The 19,095-nt window shown below is 42.0% G+C and overlaps 1 protein-coding gene across 1 annotated transcript in view; it reads right to left on the reverse strand.

Moving 5' to 3' along the window:
* Nucleotides 1-19,095, reverse strand: part of UNC13B (unc-13 homolog B) — a 206,604-nt gene that overhangs the window by 129,024 nt on the left and 58,485 nt on the right. The window contains exon 8 of the mRNA XM_059492372.1: nucleotides 14,068-14,290. Coding sequence (XP_059348355.1) covers nucleotides 14,068-14,290 — 223 coding nt within the window. The remainder of the gene's footprint in view (nucleotides 1-14,067; nucleotides 14,291-19,095) is intronic.

Consider the following 19,095-nt stretch of genomic DNA (forward strand, 5'->3'; position numbering starts at 1 on the left):
AATTTGGAGCCAGGAAGTTCTGTGAGTGCAGAGCTGCAACTGTATGATCAGAGGAACAAGTTTCACTTACATTACATAGAATTATATATATACTTAAATTTAAGTTTAGCAGGGCTCTGTTTTGATTTTTAAGGGCAGCTATAACTTGGCACATGCACAGGACTCATTGCACTCATGAAATATGGGTATCTTCCTCTAGGGACTTTCATAACTGCATGAAATAAATTTTGCACCAATTTTAGGAAGACCAAGCATTAGAATATCTTCACTGATATTTCTGAAAGTGTTATAATATATTCATTAACATGAAGTAAACCTAAGTAGTTCTATAATTTATCATCAGTAAGTCAAATTTCTCTCTAAAATTTAAAGTATTTACCTTACATTTTGAGAACAAAATGTTCCTCCCTACCAATACATTCTACCTGTTACTTTTTTTTTTAGCAAATACAGTAATATTATTCCTAAACAAGAAAGCAAAGTTAATTGTATGCAGCAGAATTAACACACAAAGATTATAACTTCTGAAAGGCTGATGAAATTAGCCTGCTAAGAACATCTTGTTCAGTGGGACACTCTATAAGAACATGAGAAATTCAATTACACTTACAGAAAAGGAGTGGAAAAAGGGGAGAAATGGTCTAAAAGCTTGTATGGAACTAGGGACTGCAGTCTGCCATATTGTCTGTGACAGCCACCAGCGATACCACAAACACTGGGAGGGGACTGGGACTGAGCTACGAACATCAGACACCAAGGCCACTCTCTACTGCTGCAGCATTGCATTATAAATGGTCAAATCCCATTTATTATGCCTCATTTGTAACTAGCCTTTTCTCATTCAGTTGTTCCACGCCATGCAGATCTGCAGCCAGTGTGTCAGGATGCAGAGGTGCTCCATCAGGAGCAGAATCAAGCCCAGTTTCTTTCTCCTCAGGCTTCTCTGGCACATGGTCCTCTGCCTGATCCTCTTTCTGCAGTTCACCTGAAATCACATTCTGTTGATCTTCCGACTCTTTGTCAAGCTTCTCTCCCAGCTCTTTGTTGGATGTATCATCAACAGTGTTTGCACCAGATGGCTCTTCAGAATGTTCATTGTCTACAGCGTCAGGCTGCTTTGAAGACAACTTCACTTCTATATTTGCGTCAGTCACTTGTTCCGAGACTGCAGATTTTGAGTTTTCTTCTGAACTGAATGTTCCTAACACCTTGTCATCTGGTTTTGACAAAGCCTGTGGTGGTACATGTGGTTCCTTTTTGGCAGAGGTCTCCTTGATGTCTTTTTGCCAGGGAAAGGAGAAATCTAGCTTTTTCCCAAATACTGCTCCTGGGGCACTCTCTGGCTTACTCACCTTTTCTTCACCACCTCCTTCAAACAGAGACATAGAGAGTTTCTTAAAACTGGACACAAGGCCCTCATCTGTTCCTGCTTTATTAGCAGAAGGTGGTTGTTGAGAGAAGAATGACCCAAAAGGTTTTCCGCTATCAGAAGATGACATAAAGCCGAATTTTGGCAAACTGGGTATGCTCGGTATTTCAAAGACAGGTTTACTATTGCTTGCATCTGGAGCAACATTATTAGCTTTACCCTGTTTCTTCAAGTCAGATTTGGAAGCAATCACTTCTACAGGCATCCCCTCAACTGTTAAATGCTTTTCCTGTTCAGCAGTTTGCTTTTCTACCTCACTTGTCTTCTCTTCCTTCAGCTCAGGCAGATGAACACTGGGCTCATCAGCTGGAGCTGTGGGTTTGCTATCATTACTACTGGTCAAGTCCTGCTGATCAATACCAGCATTGGCCTGATTCCCTGTAACAGCAGGCTCTGATTCAAGTGTAGCACTCTCATCTAACTGGGAAAGGTTTGTGTCTGCCCTGTTAGTTTGGGCTTCCATTTCCAGTGCAAGCTCATCAGTAGAGCCAGTGTGAAGGATGTCAGAGGCTGCCTCGTCTGCAGGAGCAGCTTCTTCCTCTGCTACACCTGAAGTCCCCACAGCTGGTTGGAAAGTACCTACATCAGCCTGGCCAGTGGCCCCAGTCTGCACTGCATCAGCTGCACCACTGAGATCAGACTGGCATGGCAGAGCATCTACCACCTCAGAGGGCTGTGCTTCACTGTCCTGCTGCAGCACCTCAAGGGCTTCATTCTCACTAGAGACTCCTGTTTCTGGAGTGGCACTCAAAGGTTCCTCTTTAGAGGTTTCCAAGCTCTTTTTCTCCTCAATTTCTGTTTTCATAGGAGACTCTTCTGTGGAGTTCTTTTCTGTTGAAGCAGCTATTACATCCTTCTTCACAGAGGCAGAGACATCTCTTTTAGACTCTCTGGCTGCGGCTGTATTTTCTGGCTCCCTAGAGTCTTTTGCTGAAACAGACCCAGTGACATCTTTCACACCAGTGCTGTGAGGTTTAGGGGTGGATTTTGGAGTCATCTCTTTTGGAGATTCTTTTGGACCTTTGAAGATGCCAAATATATCATTCGTGAAAGTTGGTGCTGGGCCACTTGGGAGGGATGAGAAACCAAAGAAAGAGGAGCTCCTCTTCTGTGCAGGTGGAGGTGCAGTAGCTTGAGGTTGAGAAAAGAAACCAGAAAATGTTTTAGGTGCTTTCATTTTTGTCATGAAACTGGAAAACATTTCAACTGAAGAATCCAGAACTGATTTTTCACTCTCAGGTTCCTTTGGTTTGCTTTGCAAATTAGGTGCCTCTGGCATGTTAGGAGGAACATGTGGCTGTTGTGCCCTTTGTAATCTGTCAACTTGTTCAGGTATTTTTTGTTCTGGGAACTCATTCTGTACACGTATTTCTTCAGACACCACTTCATTTTTCAAGTCACTCATACTATTTAAGTCATTTAGACCCTGGGAATCCATCTTTTCACCTGAGGCTGCACTATGATCAACCTTTTCAGAAGTTTGCTCTTTGGAAGAATAAGGCCCTTCATCAGTAGGAAATGCAACGCTGTCCATTTTCTCCACATTACCCAAAGCATTTTCTTCTGCCCTTGGGGAAATACTCTGTTGGTCCCGAGAACCCTCCTGCACAGTGGGAGTCTGAAGGCAAGGGCCAGGAGCAGACATGCTGGTTACTGCAGTGTCCTTGGCCTGTGGAAGCTTTCCTAAGCCACTTTCTTCACTGGCCTGTGGAAGCTTTTCTGAGCCACTTTCCTCACTGGCCTGTGCAATCTTCTCTAAGCCACTCTCTTCATTGGCCTGTGGAAGTCTTCCTAAGTCACTCTCTCCACTGGTCTGTGGAAACTTTTCTAAGCCACTCTCGTCAGCTACTGCAGCAATACTTTCTACATTGCCCACTGCCAGCTTTTCTGATTTATTTTCTGGGATTATGAGGTCATTAGATGTTTGTTTGCCAGTCACTGCTGCAATAATATCATCAACTTCTTTTTTATTGTCTGCATCTTGTTGCATGGTAGAACTGCTGGTTTTGACACCAGAGTCAGTGGGAACACTTTGCTTAGTATGTGGTTTAGCATTCACTGTTTTAGTTGGTTTTGTATTACTCTCCTGTCTGGGAGAAGTTGGTGGCTTAGAATTCACTGGTTTAGTTGTTTTTTCCTGCCCTGGAGTAGTTGGTGGCTTTTCATCCAAAAAGGATGTCAAATTGAAGAAGCTAAAACTAGTACTTCTTTGAGGTACACTCTTTTCAGGAGCTGGACCACTGGAGAAGAAGGAGGGCAGATGAAACAGCCCCTCTGTTTCTTGTTGCTTCCCACCAGCAGGAGCAGCAGCAGGCGCTGAAGGCTTTGGTTCATCTGATCCAGTGAAGAAGGAGAATATGCTCTTATTGGCAGGCTGGGATTTTGGAGCAGTGATATCAGAGAAGCTGAATGGCAAACTGAAACCCGACTCTTTGGGTGTCTGGTCTGGCTTTGGTTTTGCCCTATTAGCTGTGTCTCCCACACGACCTCCCTGTTGCTTTGGTGTGGCCGGGGGTGTGCTGCTTTGCTGCCCGGCTGGCTGGCCCAGCTGGCTTCCCCTGGGACCTACACTCACTGGCTTCTGTGAAACATTTCCAGGAGGCCCTTTTTTACTTCCAGGAGACTCCTCAGATTTTTTACTTTGTTGTTCCTCTTGCACCCTGGGGCTAAGAGAGACCTGCTTGTCCATGCCTTCTGTTTTCACCTCTTCCTTGGGGGTGGAGGACAGACATGGCATACTGGCACTCTGAAGACCTCCAGTCTTCTCAGGTTTCTGCCTTGGCTCAGTCACAGTCCTGCTGTTGGGTTTTGGCAGAGTAGTAGGACTTGAGGTTGGTTGAGAAGACACAGGCTCCACTTTGAAGAGATCTCCAAGGGATCCAAATAAAGATGAGATGCCAGAGGTTTCCTTCTGTTCTGGCTGTTTCACCTCTTCTGGTTTATTACTTTGCCTCTTCTCGGGTTCTGGTGATGGCTGTGGCACTTTGCTTACTTGTGTTTTAAAGAAATCAAAAAATCCAGAAGATTGGGGTTTGTTGGCAGTTGAGGTTGCAGGAGAATCTTCTCCAAGACTGAACAATTTCAGAGCACTTTTAAATAATGTCTCCTCAGGCTCAGTGGCTGGTTGGCTCGGAGTTGGCTGTGGCTGACTTGGTTCATTAATGGCTGCATGCCTTTCAAGACGCCTGGAAGCTGGAGCTGCTTTAACAGGTCTCTCTTCCCGTATGGGCCTGCCATCTGCAGCAGTTTGGCTCAGTATAGAAGGAGATCTTGTTAATCCTGGTTTTTTAACATGGATGTTTTCAGTCCGGTGTAATTCTGGCTTTTCGTTTCTAGCAGCCTCCAAATTAAGTTCTGACGAAGTATTTCTTCTTGGTTCTGATGCAACAGGAAACTTCTGCCCAGTCTGTTCTTCATCTAACTTTTTATTTGGTGTAAGTGGTAAAATATCAGCCTTACTTTCAGATGGTATTGACCGTGTGTCTGTTCTCTTTGAGGTAGAATCTTCTGATGTCTCAGAGCCAGGGCTTGTAGACTTTCCAATTAGTCCACCCAAAGCAGAAAATAAGGAGCTAACTTTGTTCACTGGTGTTTTCTTATCTTCCTCAGTCTTTTTTGCTTCTGTTGCTCTTTCAGTAGATGCTGCAGTTTCTTCAGCTTTAGGAGTAGACTGAAACAGCTGGAATCCAAAGAATCCTGATGACCCACTCCCAGAAGTTGTCACTGGGACAGCCTTATCAACTTCCTTGGTGTGGGATTCCTTACTCAGAGATTTATTGAAAGATGCCCTGGAATGTGTTCTGAGATCAAGGGTTAATGGAGGCTCCTCTGAATGACTCGGGGTTTCCTTCTCAGGTCTGAAATCCACTTTTAGTTTTTGAAGTTTATAACCTGAAAAATCTAACGGCTGCTCTCTCTGATAATAAATTGACTCCTCAAACATTTGTGAAAAAGTTTCCAAATTCATGTTCATTAGCTGGTCGCTCCTCTGCAAAGCTACTGACAAATCCAGGGGTTTGTTTGTTGTATAATCATCTAGACACTCTTCTTCAGCAAACCAAAACAGTTCATCTTCACTGCCAAGAGGCACTTTGAAACCACAAACAGCAATTGTGCTGTCTTCCAGCACAGCTCTTGGAATGGAATCCATCTGGAAATTATAATCCCAGCAGTCCATGTAGGAGTAAGTTTCAGGAGCACACACGTAGACATACTGTCCAGTGGGATCAGTGAGCAGGGAATACACATACTGGTTGTCACTGTACATGTAGTATCCACAATCACCATCTTCTGACGGCCACCACACGCCCTGCTCAAGCATCATTATCCACTCCTGATACTCCCTGCTATAGGATGAGTACATTAAGCCTTCATCCATACTTAAAGTATCTTGGTCAATTAGTGTCCACATTGTTCCATCACAGCCAGAGGAGTAGCTCAAATCCATGGGCAACTCTTCAAATGAGTAACTGCTGTCTCTTTCAAAGGGCTGAAAGTTACTGTAACTTTCACTGAGAGAATTAGCAGTCCATGCATCGTTTTCTTCCAAACAAATGTCTTGGAACATTAACTGGTCAAATGATTCATATGATATCGCACTTAAATCTAGACTCTGTCCATCAAAATTGGCATTAGTCTGCCAATCCATCACATTTGCATTCCCATCCTTTTTACAAAGATTCATTACGATATCATTTTCAGGCCAGTCCAAGAACTGAGGGGGCAGAACAGGGTTCTGGTTTAATACGTAGTAAACTGGTACTGCTATTCCATGAGTGTCAGCCAGTCCCCCCGTTTCATATTCCCATTCAAAGCTAGAATGGCTCCTTGTTTCCTGATAAGCTGAGTACTGCTCTGTAGAGTTATAGCTTTTATTAGTCAAATTGAGTGATTCATTTGATCCTTTGTTTAAAGGAGTTGGAAGAATTTTAGATTCTGCATCCTGGTGAGGAATATGCCTGCTATTTACAGGCTTTCCAGACAAGTCCTGTACATTGGCTTGCAGATTTAGGGCCTCAGGGAGCACAGGATGTGCACTGTGAGGAACATGAGACTCAGTTGTTTCATTTACTCTTGCACTGGATAGGTGGCCAGTAGTGGAAGATTCCGCTGTTTTCACATTATCCTGCTTCTCCTTTGGTCTTGGCAGCAGATTTTTTAAGAAGCTGGAAGCTTCCTGCTTTTCTCCAGTGCTGCTTTGACTGTCAGAAGCCGTTCCCGAATTACTGGGTTTCGTCTCCAAGCTAGAATCCTCACCTCTATCAAAAAGCTTCATGAAGCCCAGAGAATTTGGTTTTGTCTTCTCTTGCTTACATTCAGACAAGTTTTCACTTGAGGCAAACCTAAATAAGCCAGAAAATAATCCAGGAGAAGTGGTTTTCTGGCTATCATCCTCACTTTTAACAGTTGAATCTTGATTATTGGCTGTATTTTCATTTGAAGAAATGTGAAGAAAGCCAGAAAGAAAACCTGTTGTGTGCTTCTTCTGAGTATCATCTGCACTTGGAGCTTCTGGCCCTTTGGCTGAAGAGGTGGATTCAACTGAGCCTTTGCTTAAGTCTGCTACATTTACTCTCTCTTTCATCTGTCCTCCTTTTACATTTCTAGGTTCTTCTTGAGTACTCTTAGATTTTTGCTGCTCTTCTTTGGCCTTAAAGGTAGCAGAGGCACTATCCTGGTGTTTTTCTCTGTTTACCTGGACAGTAGATAGGTTTTCTTTAGCCACGTTTCTCCTTTGTAAAAGTTCCTCCTTATTGTCTGATAAATTTGGAACTGAGCTAGATTTTACTGAAACAGCATTTCCTGAATTACTGTTTCTGCTTTCATGCAGGGAACTGCTACTAGAACCCTCATGACTTTTTTGATGCTGTGTAGGTGCTAGATTTTCTGCAGAAGAAAATTTAAATAACGATGACATAAAGCCTCCCTTTTCATTCTTCTGCTCTTGCTTTGCTGATGAACCCAGCCCACTGATAAAAGGAAGTTTTCCAGTGAAAGGAAATGAGTGCTCTTCCTTTGATGAACTACTTTGTTTTATATCCTCCTCAGACTTATGGTCTTTAAAATGTTCAGACGTACCTTCTCTCTTCTGTTGTTCAGCAGAAGGAAGTAGCAATTGACTGAAAGACTTTTTGAGAGGGCTAAAAAAGCTTTCAGACACTGTACCCTGATCTTGAGGCTGTGACTTAGGTTCCACATTACCTCTGTTTTGCTTGTTTGCCAGTCCATGGCCTGCAGGATGCTGATCCTCTGAGTGATTTGCAGCAGGCTGGTCCCTAGCCATGGGTGCACCCCCTACCAAAGTGGCACCTGGCTGACTTGTAATAGGATCCATATCTGGTTGCTTTGGTGGCACATCTGGCTGCTTCGGAGCCAAGAGACCATCAAGATTGGCTTTCAGACTGAAGGAACTGACTGAGTTTGTGAGCCTGCCAAAGATGGAAGACACAGAAGTGCTACTTGCATTTACCTCTGCCTCACTTTTAGTCTCACTTTTCTGTGCCTCTGGAACAGTGCTGCTGGTCCTGGCTGACATCTGTCCAGATGGTGCTTCGCTCCTTTTTGCCTCCTCAGCTTTCACAGCATGGCTGTCCTTGGTGTGCTCTTCTTTTGTGACTTCTTGTTTTGGCACTTCCTTCTCAGAGAAGATCTTTAAAGGATTAAACATGCCTAGAACTGAATTCACAACTGAATGCTGGTTCTGCTGGCTGTCGCCAGAATTTCCTTGTGTTTGCTGGTGAGGATGTGGTGCAGAAGCCTTACTGTCTGTCCCAGTGGTCTCTGGCTTGCTGGAGTTTGTGTTCTGGGCTCTTTTATCACCACTCACCTGGGATGGTAGCAAAGACTGAATGGAGAACTTGGTGTCAGATTTACTATCTGCTGCCCCTCCAGAAGCAGAACTCTCACTTTTAGCCTTACTGGTAAATACATTCAAGATTCCACCTTCTGATGAGTTTTTGTTTTCTGTACTCTCTGGAGTGGAAGACACAAGTTTTTCAACAGATGCTGTGAGTTGCTTTGTGCTTGACCCTACCTTCTCTGTGAAAGAGCTAAAGAGGGAATTCACTGTATTTTTCACACCTGACAAGTCTGGAAGAGATTCAGATTTGCCTTTGGTACTCTCCTCTGCAGCAAGATGTTTGGTCTGCTCAGATTTTTTAGCTTCTGCTGTATTATCAGCATTATCCTGCTTCAGTGGCACATTCTCAACGTTTTTTTTTGTTTCTGGCAATGTACCAAATTTGCTGATTTCTTCCTCCTTTTCAGCCAAATATTCAGAGACTGATTCTACCAGACACTGAAGTTCATCCATTGTATCTATGTACTCCTCATTGGGTTCCTCAACAGGTGACAGTGTTAAGTCTTGCACAGGATGATCACGCTTGCTCTCTTTAGTTTTATGGTTTTTATCAGTGCCATCTTTTGACTGGGAGCCCATATTTGCAGAGAAATTAGCAGTTATGTTTCTCAAATGGCTGATGTCAGAATCATACCATCTTCTTGAAAGTTCCCCCATTTCCTCATCTGAAACAGGCGAGTACTGGAACTCATCAGAAGCACTGCTATCAAATTCCTCAAGGACATCAACAGGCACAAAAGTGTTCTCTAGCATCCTCATGTGTTTCATGTCCTCACTGTTACTCAGGTGAAGTGAGTCCTCACGGTTCATCCCCTGCTTGTTGGGCAACTTGCCACTTTTAACCATTAACCCATTTTTGTATGGACGCAAGACTGGATAAGCAGGCAACCCCTTACCTTCACAGTTCCTGGTATATTTTCTAACTCTATCATATACTGGGAAATCATCAATGGGTTCAGAATCAGCTTCCACACCATTGAAATAAACTGTTTTCTCCCCAGGAAACTGCAGACTTCCATTTCTTTGCAGGCTTATTCGTTCCCTCTCTTCAAAACTGTATCGCAGTTTCTTTTTCCTTCTTCTATCAATTGTATCATATTCCTGAGGATATCTAGGGACATCTACAGACCCTGGCTCCAGACACACATTTTGGCAGTACCTTGATCTTTCATAGTGATTTAAATTTTCTCTTTTTGAGAGAGTTTGTATCTTTTTCCCATTTTTCTCATGCCAACTTCTAGTTTTATGATTTTTTTCTAGGAAATCCTCTATTAACAGTTTTCCTAGCTCTTCATAGTTATTGTCCTGTTCTTCTTCTCCATCTTCAGTGTCAAATGGAATGATCCTTACTCTTTCATTTCTAGCTAGGGATCCTTGTCTAAGATGAGAAATAAAGGGAGTGGGAGGGAAAGGAAGAGAGGCAGCAAAAAAAATAGGAAGGGAAAAATAACAGTTTTAAAAAAAGCTATAGGAAGGACAGAAAAAATAGTAATGGAAAAACATGCATTAAATAAACGAAAATTAAAATCAGAAACATTCAGGAATAACAAAATTGAAAACCTTCCAATCTGCCACCATTACACTTCAATCAAATAGTCAAAAAAAGCAGCACGGGTTGTGAGATTCCATTGGTTATGTCTGCACAAAATTTAGAAATGCCTTTTTGAGGGAGAACAGCTTTTTGTGATCAAGTGAGGGCACACAGCCTTGGCAGTACCAGTACTCTGCTGTTGCTTTTTTAGGCATGCTGAAAAGAAGTCACTTATTGCAGCAACAGGACTACTTTGAGATGCAGTGCCCACGTGCACCATTCCACTATGCTGTGCCTGCATTTCTGGGCTGCAGACTTTGTTTTAGCAGTACTCATAAAGCCTTCAGGGACCTTCTACCTCCCAGAGGTGTCAACAGAGCAGAGATTTCATCTGGAGACTTAGGAGCCACTGGACCCCAGGCAAGTGAGGACAGGGGACAAAACGTAAACTGTGGGCATGAGCAACAAGAGGAGTTTCAGCTATTTTACCATTCTTCTTTGCTGGGAGAGCTCTTGCTGCAGCTAAAGGCCTCAAGGTGCCCCTAAACAAGACAAAATTAAGATTCTCAGAGCTGTTACTGGACCAGAAGGAAAATCCAAACACTGGTGCTAGATATTAGCCCATCATAAGCCCCAGATGATTTTCAGGATCTGTATTTCCCATTTATAACACACTTGAAGAGATCCAGCAATTTATAATTGTCCATTGTGGGAGAATGGATTAAGCTGCAGCAATTAAGCTGAAACAATCTGATGCTTTCTAGAAACCCAAGTAAATGACCCTTGGGATTTTGGGATTAATTCTTATCCCCTGGTCAGCAGGATAATCTCAATCGCTCAACAGCCCCAAGGGTAGTAGCAAGGAAACTTCTTCACCTAAACCTCACAAGGACAGCTTCTGACAATCTAGATACAAACAGGTAGAAAGTGGATGCAAAAACATCAACATGATCATTTGAAAGATGAAGCTTTGCCTCACATCATCCACTGCTGAGAACTGAGGAGCATGAGGGCATGTGTGCCCCTGACCCCCTAGTGCCAGAGAAGGGCAAAGATAGCAGGAATTTTATGGATACTGCTAATCCAAGAGTCTTAACCATGAGAGCTGCATGGAGCATGCCAGCATAGGATATAGATGGAACAGTCCTGAAAGAGAGATGGGTCATTGCATTTTCTACTGCTGCTTTAGTGCTGCATTTCCAACAGTATTTGCTAACTTATACTAATTGGAAAGATGCTCATTACTTTAAATGAATCCTGTTATACACAGTTTACAACACTTATTACACTTCTTGCTCACTATTTTAAGCCAGTAAATGAAATAATTTTCTTTCAAAAGATTCCCAGGGCCACCACAGTTACTGGATCAAGCCCTTCCAGAGCTCAGCTGAAGACAATGGATGCTACATGAATGTCTGAAGAGCCATTATCTGTAAATGCTGAACTGAAAAATGTACTAATTTAGGCATAAAGAAAATTACTTTTCTTTCTAATCTTTATAAATTTCTTTTCTTTCTTTCTTTTCCTGTATGTGTTTTCTCTGCTCTTTTACAAAGCATCCCTTTTATTAGAAATAATGATGAGAAACCCAACACATGAGAGGAGAAAAAGACATCAGCCCAGCATTTAACTACTGCAGACCTAAAAACAGCTGAGGCAAACAGCGAATATCAGCTGAAATGTACCACAAGAACACTTCAAAGCAGCAACACTGGGGAAACAGGCAGAGAGGGCAACCCACTCATCTGACAGATCTTAAGACTCAGATGTGGACTCTCATAGTGGAATCTATGCTATCATACTGAGTAAGACTAGGGAGGTATGAAGGACAAACAGTTAAAGAAAATTAGCATTGCAAAAAAAAGTTAGTGCTTAAACCAAAAAAAAAAAACAAAAAAAAAACAACAACAAAAAAAACCCAAACCAACACACAAAAAACCAAACCAAACCAAACCAAAATGCAAACAAACAGAAAAAGAAACCCCACAAACCAAAACTGAGGGAAAGATGTCTGCTCTTCTGAAGCCAAACTGGTTGCTGGCAGCAAAACACACTCCAAGGACATATAACAATATTGCTTGTCATCCTTAGGAGAGGTTGGAAGAAAATACATTACTTCAATCACAGGAATATGATCACATGTAACAGCTAATAAAGAGAAGTAGAACTTGTTCATCCAAATATTGTAAGAAAAAAACTCAGGTGCTAGAACAGACACTTTCAACTGAGGCATTTCGGCACTGACAACCTTCTGCACAGTTCAGCAGGCTCTTGTCTGGTTCTTCTGGGTCTGCCCAGGAGACCCTCCTACAAGCCCTCATTTTCACAGCAACCATCAGCTGCAGTCTGCCAGGAACACTGATTTCATCAGGTGACTGCCTGGCACACAGCACTGGAGCTGCTAGGAACAAAAGTCAAATACAATTTGTTCCTGCAATACTCAGCTACAACTTTGTTTTGAAAATATTTCAGATCTACCCACATGCTTCTTTTCAGCTAGCTTGTTGGAAATACCTTTCTGGTAAGTAAAAGAATCCCACATAGCCTCTTTGGAAAGCTTATTTGCATATTTTATAAGATCAAATTTGTAGCAAAGAATCTTGTTGGGCATGTGGAAAATGCACATGGGAACAGGAACTCTCAGATCACCATTGAGGATCTGCATTTCTGGACTGAAAATAATTTTAGACCATAGCAAACTACAAAGCTCACAGCTTTCAAGTAAATTTTATCAGTCAGATCCTTTCACATCCATACCTTAAGGAAACTGGGGGGAAAAAAAGAAATATATTCCAGCTTGGTATTCTCTAAAAATTCAAACCAGCAGCGGTTCTTTAGAAGGTCTTTAAAACACCTCTATCTTTCAGATACAGATAAAAATTCACATACACACTGACTCCTAGGAAAGTGAGCGATGAAAAACTACCTGTATTGTCAACACCACTCCAAGAAATCACACAACTCCAAAAATATGTCACCAGCATTGGCTTCCCCTGACTGGGGGTCCAACATCACTGTTCAACTCAGCTCTTCCAAAAAGAAAAAGCCTCAGCTCATCTTCTCAATTAGATCTTCAGCAATTTTACCACTGCAAGCCAGCAGCACAGATTCACATGGGAAAGGGAATAACTTGCTTATATATAAGACATTTAATGAACTAGGAATAGAGCACTAGGAATGACACATCACACTGCAGTAAATGCATTTTGTTGGCACATTTGCTTCTATTCTTGAAACCTCAGTAACAGTAACAACATTAGATGTTACCATTAAACTTCACCCTTTACTATTAAAGATCATACATCAAGAAGGGCAAAACTTAACCTCAGTCACCCAAGATAATAACTGAATTTAGGTTCAGACTTTAGAAAACAAGAACATTCGCACCAAGAGAGATAAGGCAAAAAAAAATCAGTTATAATACAAATAGAACTGTGCACTTCTAACTGTGATAGTGCCTCTTCCTTCCTCCCCAAAGGCAGAAGTAGCAGCTTAGCCCATTCTACAGAAACACTCAGCAAGCTGACCAAAATCTTCTGCTTTCACCTTGCACAACTAGTTCTAGCTCACAGTCAATGATCCCGGTAAGTTAGTGCAGCAATGCTCAATATTTCAACAAGCTAAAAACACTTGTGAAAAAACATTACTAATTTATGGTAAAAAAAAAATCAGAGCAAACAAACTATCTTTCATACAGCTGAAAGTATGGAAGACAAAACACACCATTCAACAGTGTTAAATGATAACAGGAACAGAAGGAAAAAAAACCCCAACAACTAATCTGTTACAGACTTCCTTCTTGAATACATTGTTTTGGCAGATGTAATAGAACTGGAGCTAATCCAGAAGAGAAAATAAATCTGCACCAAGGAAGAAGCTCCCAATAGGATAACTCTGCTAGAATGTGTTTCACTGGCTTGAGAGGAACACCCACGGCACCAGAACAAGCAACTATCCACTATTCTAGCCTTCAGAGAGTAAGGGGAAAGTACAGCCAAGAGCAAATGACCCGAAGTTGAGCATATCTGTTAAGGTGACTCCCTAAACTGCCAGATCTGGTGTAACACATACCCTCACGGGTTTTTCCTGGTTCACAGCAGAATCCCAGGGTCAACAACACACGTAACACCTTCCTACCCGAAGACTTCCAGAGCCCTTGATTTGCCCTCCTCTGCCAGCTCGGTACTTTCATGGTCTGCAGTGGAAAAACAACAGGGCAAGGAGAGCTGCCCATAAGAGAGCACTCACCTGGCGGCCACATGGTCCCGATAGTCCAGATCGTAACTGTGGAGGGAGTCGGCACAGGAATCCCGCAGGACGCCCTGCTGCTGCAGGCGGGCCGGGCCCGTGAACTGGTGCACGGAGGCGTTGGGCTGCACCGTGCTGTGGTACCGAGGGGGGAGGCTGCTGCTCGTCTCGCTGCGGTAATCGCTGTCCCGGTCATCCACGGCACTGTCAGCATCTTCAAAGGCTAAGAGACAAAAGCAATTTAAGGGCACAGCTCTGTCGAGTTGCCTTGCTGGGACAGTGGAGCCCATTTAGTTTTGGAAGAATGACCAAAAAAAACCACTATTTCTGCTGTGGCTGTATGTCCATCTGGGAGCTGGCTATAACCTCCAGTTCTCTCAAGTGTGCACCAAGGAACTGCAGTGATTAGATCCTCACCCTCCCTTCCCCCTTCCCATTACAGTTTATTTTTCTTTAATCATTACTAATAGGCAGATTAAGACATCTGTATTTAAAACAAAACACCTTCACCCCCTCCAACAAAAAAATAATCAAACAAACCCCAGCACCCAAAATTTCAGGTACTTTGCAGCTGCCAAAATGAACCTTTAGATATTCAAAAAGAGAAAAAAAACACAAACTCAAAAACTTTGCGGAAAGGAGCTCTTTCTGAAAACTTTTCAGCCTTTAAACTGTAATACTTCTGTCCTTTCTTCTGAACACTCCTAACCAGAACTTTGTGCTTCTGGATTTTTTAATGCTTTTGCTTTTTCTTTTTTTTTTTTTTTTTGGAAGTATTAGTTTAAGTTAGGAGAAATTAATGGAATGTACTCAGTATGAAAATCAGAAGAACTGGGAGAGCAGTTCTGCCTATAAACAATTACACTACCTGTTATAGGGGGAAATTGCTACATTTAACACATAAAGGTAAATTTGCTTAAGCACAGTACTTAACACTAACTATAACCTTCACAAATGAAAAAGCTCCTTTCCAGCGAGTCCCCCTCCCTGCAGCAACATTTCTGCTTGGTAATCCTTCAGGAAAGGAGAATGCCAAGTTATAGTGAGGTAAGGTATGAAAAATATATGGCTGTGTGTGGCTGTGCAGGATGCAAGGTTATCTTTGCAAGCTTAAAGTGAAAAACACACACCATAAGGCAGTGGAGTGCGCCCTTAACATGCTTGAAACAAAAGAAAATAATCAGCCATTATTCATTCTCTCTGCCACCAAGTCTGTCTAAAAGGGACAATCAAATTAAAGCCCTCTCTGGTAGGTTATCCAGTGGTGTGTGTCCTACATAGTCATTCATCATGAGGCTGAACAATGAAGTGAGAGTGCTCCTTACATGCCAGATCCTTAAAGAACCCTGCATTTAAGTGCTGAAATTCCAAGTGGGTGGAATGCAGCATCAGGGAACCCCCTTTTCTTCCATGGGTGCTTCCCATACCCTTAACTCAATTTCCATTTTGTTTTAATTTGAGGTAAAATTTGTTCTTGGTGATCTTTTCAGTTCTTTCACAACATAGTAAGATTAGCACTCTAAAGTGGATGGAAGAGGAGAAAAGAATAGCAGCAGTAAACATCTGCAAAATATGGGCCACTTGAAAAAGCCCTGCTCTACACTCTGAAGTGGAACCAATTCAATTTGATTGTCCACACCGAAAATGGAGTTAAGCCTCCTGCCTTTTAGTAGTTTAAATGCTGCAGAACTCTTATCAGTCTCTAGTCAATTAAATAGAAAGGAGTATCAATCATATGCTGCTGTATTCAGCTTTATGAAAAGCACAGTGTCCATCAATTTTATCCCAGCTCAGTGCTTAGGAAAAATATTCAATATTTACTACACAAAAATGCTTTCATATGCCAAACTCCACTGAGGAGCACCAAACTTCCAGCCTGTGGAGCAAAGGCTGATCTATTTGTCAATCACAAGGCTTATATTGACCTCACAAGAATAACAAGCTATTATTCAGCTGAGCAATGCCATTGTTACTGCTCAACACTTAAGCCATTGCCATCTAATGAATAATAATTACTTCTACTGGACAGAAAACACACCGCTCCAAAGATTCTCTTAATGCCTCACTTTACTGCTCTACTAATTTCTTGGTCCCATCAGATGTAACTGTCATTTAAGGTAAAGCCTAAGTAACTCTGGTATGATGGAAAGTTCTTCAGCTGTGGCTCTATAATCATCACAGCACTTGTAGAGGCTGAAGGCAGCCTCAGTGAGATACAGGTTTAAGATCTGGTAAAAGTCACCAGACCAACAGCTTTAGGAATAAACAATTTAGCTAGCCTCAAATGTGTAACAAAAAATACAAACCAGTAGTAAAATTATGGGTGAAAAAAGCTGAATCCAGTGACTCACTGGGAGCGCAAAGATTTACACAGTTATGTTTATTAGGAAGCAGAACACTGCTTCTATGGGTCAGCAACTCTGACCAGCTGACAGGCTCAGAGAATTCCAAATGAATCAGACTGTTGCAGAAGCACTATCTGGATTTGTTCACCAGTCATCACATCTCACCTCTGCACTATCAAAGGAAGATTTCTGACATACACCCCAGTATCTCTAAGCAACGTCCCAAAATAGCTGATTTGCATAAATGTTAATCAAACATTTCGAGCATATACGTTTATAAAAGCTAACACCACAACTTCTCAGACTTCTTACTGGTTTATAGCAGCAGGAAGCCTCTTTGAGGTCACGACACAAAATGCCTCCCTGAGGCATGTTTAAAGGATGAGGCAGGAACATGTTTTTTCTCTGATGTATGCCCCATGAACCTAACAGCATCCACAGATGTTAATATCAGACAGAAATCCTCAACTCATGAATAAGAGTGAACTCAAAAAACTCTTAGTCATGCGGAACTGCAACATCCCTGTGAGCACTCTCACTTTATTTAACAGAAGTGTTCTCAAACAAAGACATTGCTCAGCCGGATAAAAAGCATTAAAACCTGGCCCGTATGTGGCTTACAGCACACATTACCTTGGCAAGAAAGTGTTTTCTGAAATGCCAGCATATAATGATGATCCCATTCATTAACATACTTGACACTTAAATTTTAATTAAGAGACTGACAAGAACTTGCAGAAGTGGCTTTGGGGATGCAGCACCCCTTCAAGTGGAGGCATTACAGCACATGTTTCAGCAAAACATGCCTCATAACACACGTGGTGTAATAAATTCAAGAAGTTTTCTTCAAACAGGTGATAAAACAAGTCTTCTATAAGCAAAGTTGGAGCTTAGCCTCAGTCTCAGAAGATCAGTAAAACTGGTAACAAAACATAACAATTAACGTAAAAACCCAGTAATTTTTTTACCCCAGATTGAGAAATTTCACATATACCAAAGAGCTGTCAAGGGATGAAAATTGTTTCTTTGTCACTGGACCTACTGAGTAGAGAGCTGTGGGTAAGGCTGCAGGGCAGGAAAGAAGCATGCTGTTCATGTTTCATCACCGAATATTCATGCATATAGGGAGCATAAGAAGAAAACCCATTGGGGCAGTCACATCAAACAGTAGGACTTCACAGAATGGGGAAAATCAAGGAAGGAGATACCTCCTGTGACTGTTATTCCTCCCCCTAACTCCCACCCCCAGAAGTTATAACATGACTGCTGCAGGGTAGAACACATACAGATTTTAATATCTTGACCTCAAAAACACTTTGACAGTCCTGCTATGCCAGCTCAACTAGGCTGCTTTAGCCTCTGGCAGCTTTCTTTACATCAAACTTCAGGACAGCAAGGAAAACTAGCAGCAAAATTATTAGAGATGGCTGGATGAAGGCACTTGAAGAAGTGGTTTTGCCTGGTTTAAGGTCCCAAGACACAGCAGGAGCTCCTCTCAAAACGTATTCAGTTGAAATTGCGTCCTGCTTTTCCTAGCACACTGTGTCATCAGCCCCTGGGAGCTGACGTCCAGTCCCCCAAACTTAGTTGTCCTCTACAAACTTGAGCAAAATCTTGGACAAAAGCAAAACTCTCATAAGTTCTCCAAAACAAGCACTGAGCTTTTCACAGCTTTTGTCTATGTTAATAATGGTAGAAGAAAATAAATTGTACTAACTGAAGGAATAACTTCCAGGTCAGCTAAAGTCTCTGCCCACTCTATACCATGGGCCTTGCAATTAATTCACCTTCCCCTCCTGTCATCCATTTAAACTTCTTCTCATCATAGCTGCCAATAGCTTCTTTCCTTAAGTCTCAGATCCCACTGCACCATCATCTACTGAACCACTGGTCAGTTCTGACAAATACACTTTCTAAAATCTTACAACCAAAATGCATACTAGCTGAAAGAGGACTACCGAAGTAAGAAGGAAGGAAAAAAAAATTCAAAAGCACACAAGGCTGATTTTGAGGCTCTTCTGTATCTTTTTCATGCTAAAACTGCCTAGATTTTGAGAAATTATTTAAATGGAACTTTGCAGGTCATGAGTTCATTGTATTGTCCTCACAGCTTAAAAATACATTTGAAATTTGCATATTTTTAAGACAGTATGTTTGCAATACCAAGTCTCCAGTTTAAGAGCTTTCATAATCCTGTTTTTCTCACTTGAAAATACTCTGCTGCTGAAACATCCATCAGCCAAGAACAGAACTGACAGGCTGAAATGCAAAGACTCCCTTGAACATCCACCCTACTTCTTCAAGCCTTTCCCTTTCCTAAAATGAAACTAGGTCAGCAGTACAAGATGCCTCTTTCCTAAAGCATCCTCTGCCCAACTAACAAGAGTCTGTGCTACAGCACTCCTCTTGCATAAAGCTCTCACCAGGAAGAGGTCTTCCAGCTACCAATATGCTGTTTCTGCTGCTTCCTTCTCAGCTGCTTTTTAAACATTACAATTAGAAGCATGTTTTTCATTTGTATTGTTTTTCATATATATCAAGCTAACAGAGCTCACTTGGAAACACCAATAACACTGCCCCAAGGCAGACTGTAAGGATGCTAAAATGACTTCAAAGAGGACAGCACCGCAAGGAAGAAGGGGAGGGAGGAATGAAGGGACCCTCATGAATACAAGTACCTTTT

The sequence above is a fragment of the Ammospiza nelsoni genome, chromosome Z, assembly GCF_027579445.1.
Source record: "Ammospiza nelsoni isolate bAmmNel1 chromosome Z, bAmmNel1.pri, whole genome shotgun sequence".
NCBI classification, from domain to species: Eukaryota; Metazoa; Chordata; class Aves; order Passeriformes; family Passerellidae; genus Ammospiza; species Ammospiza nelsoni.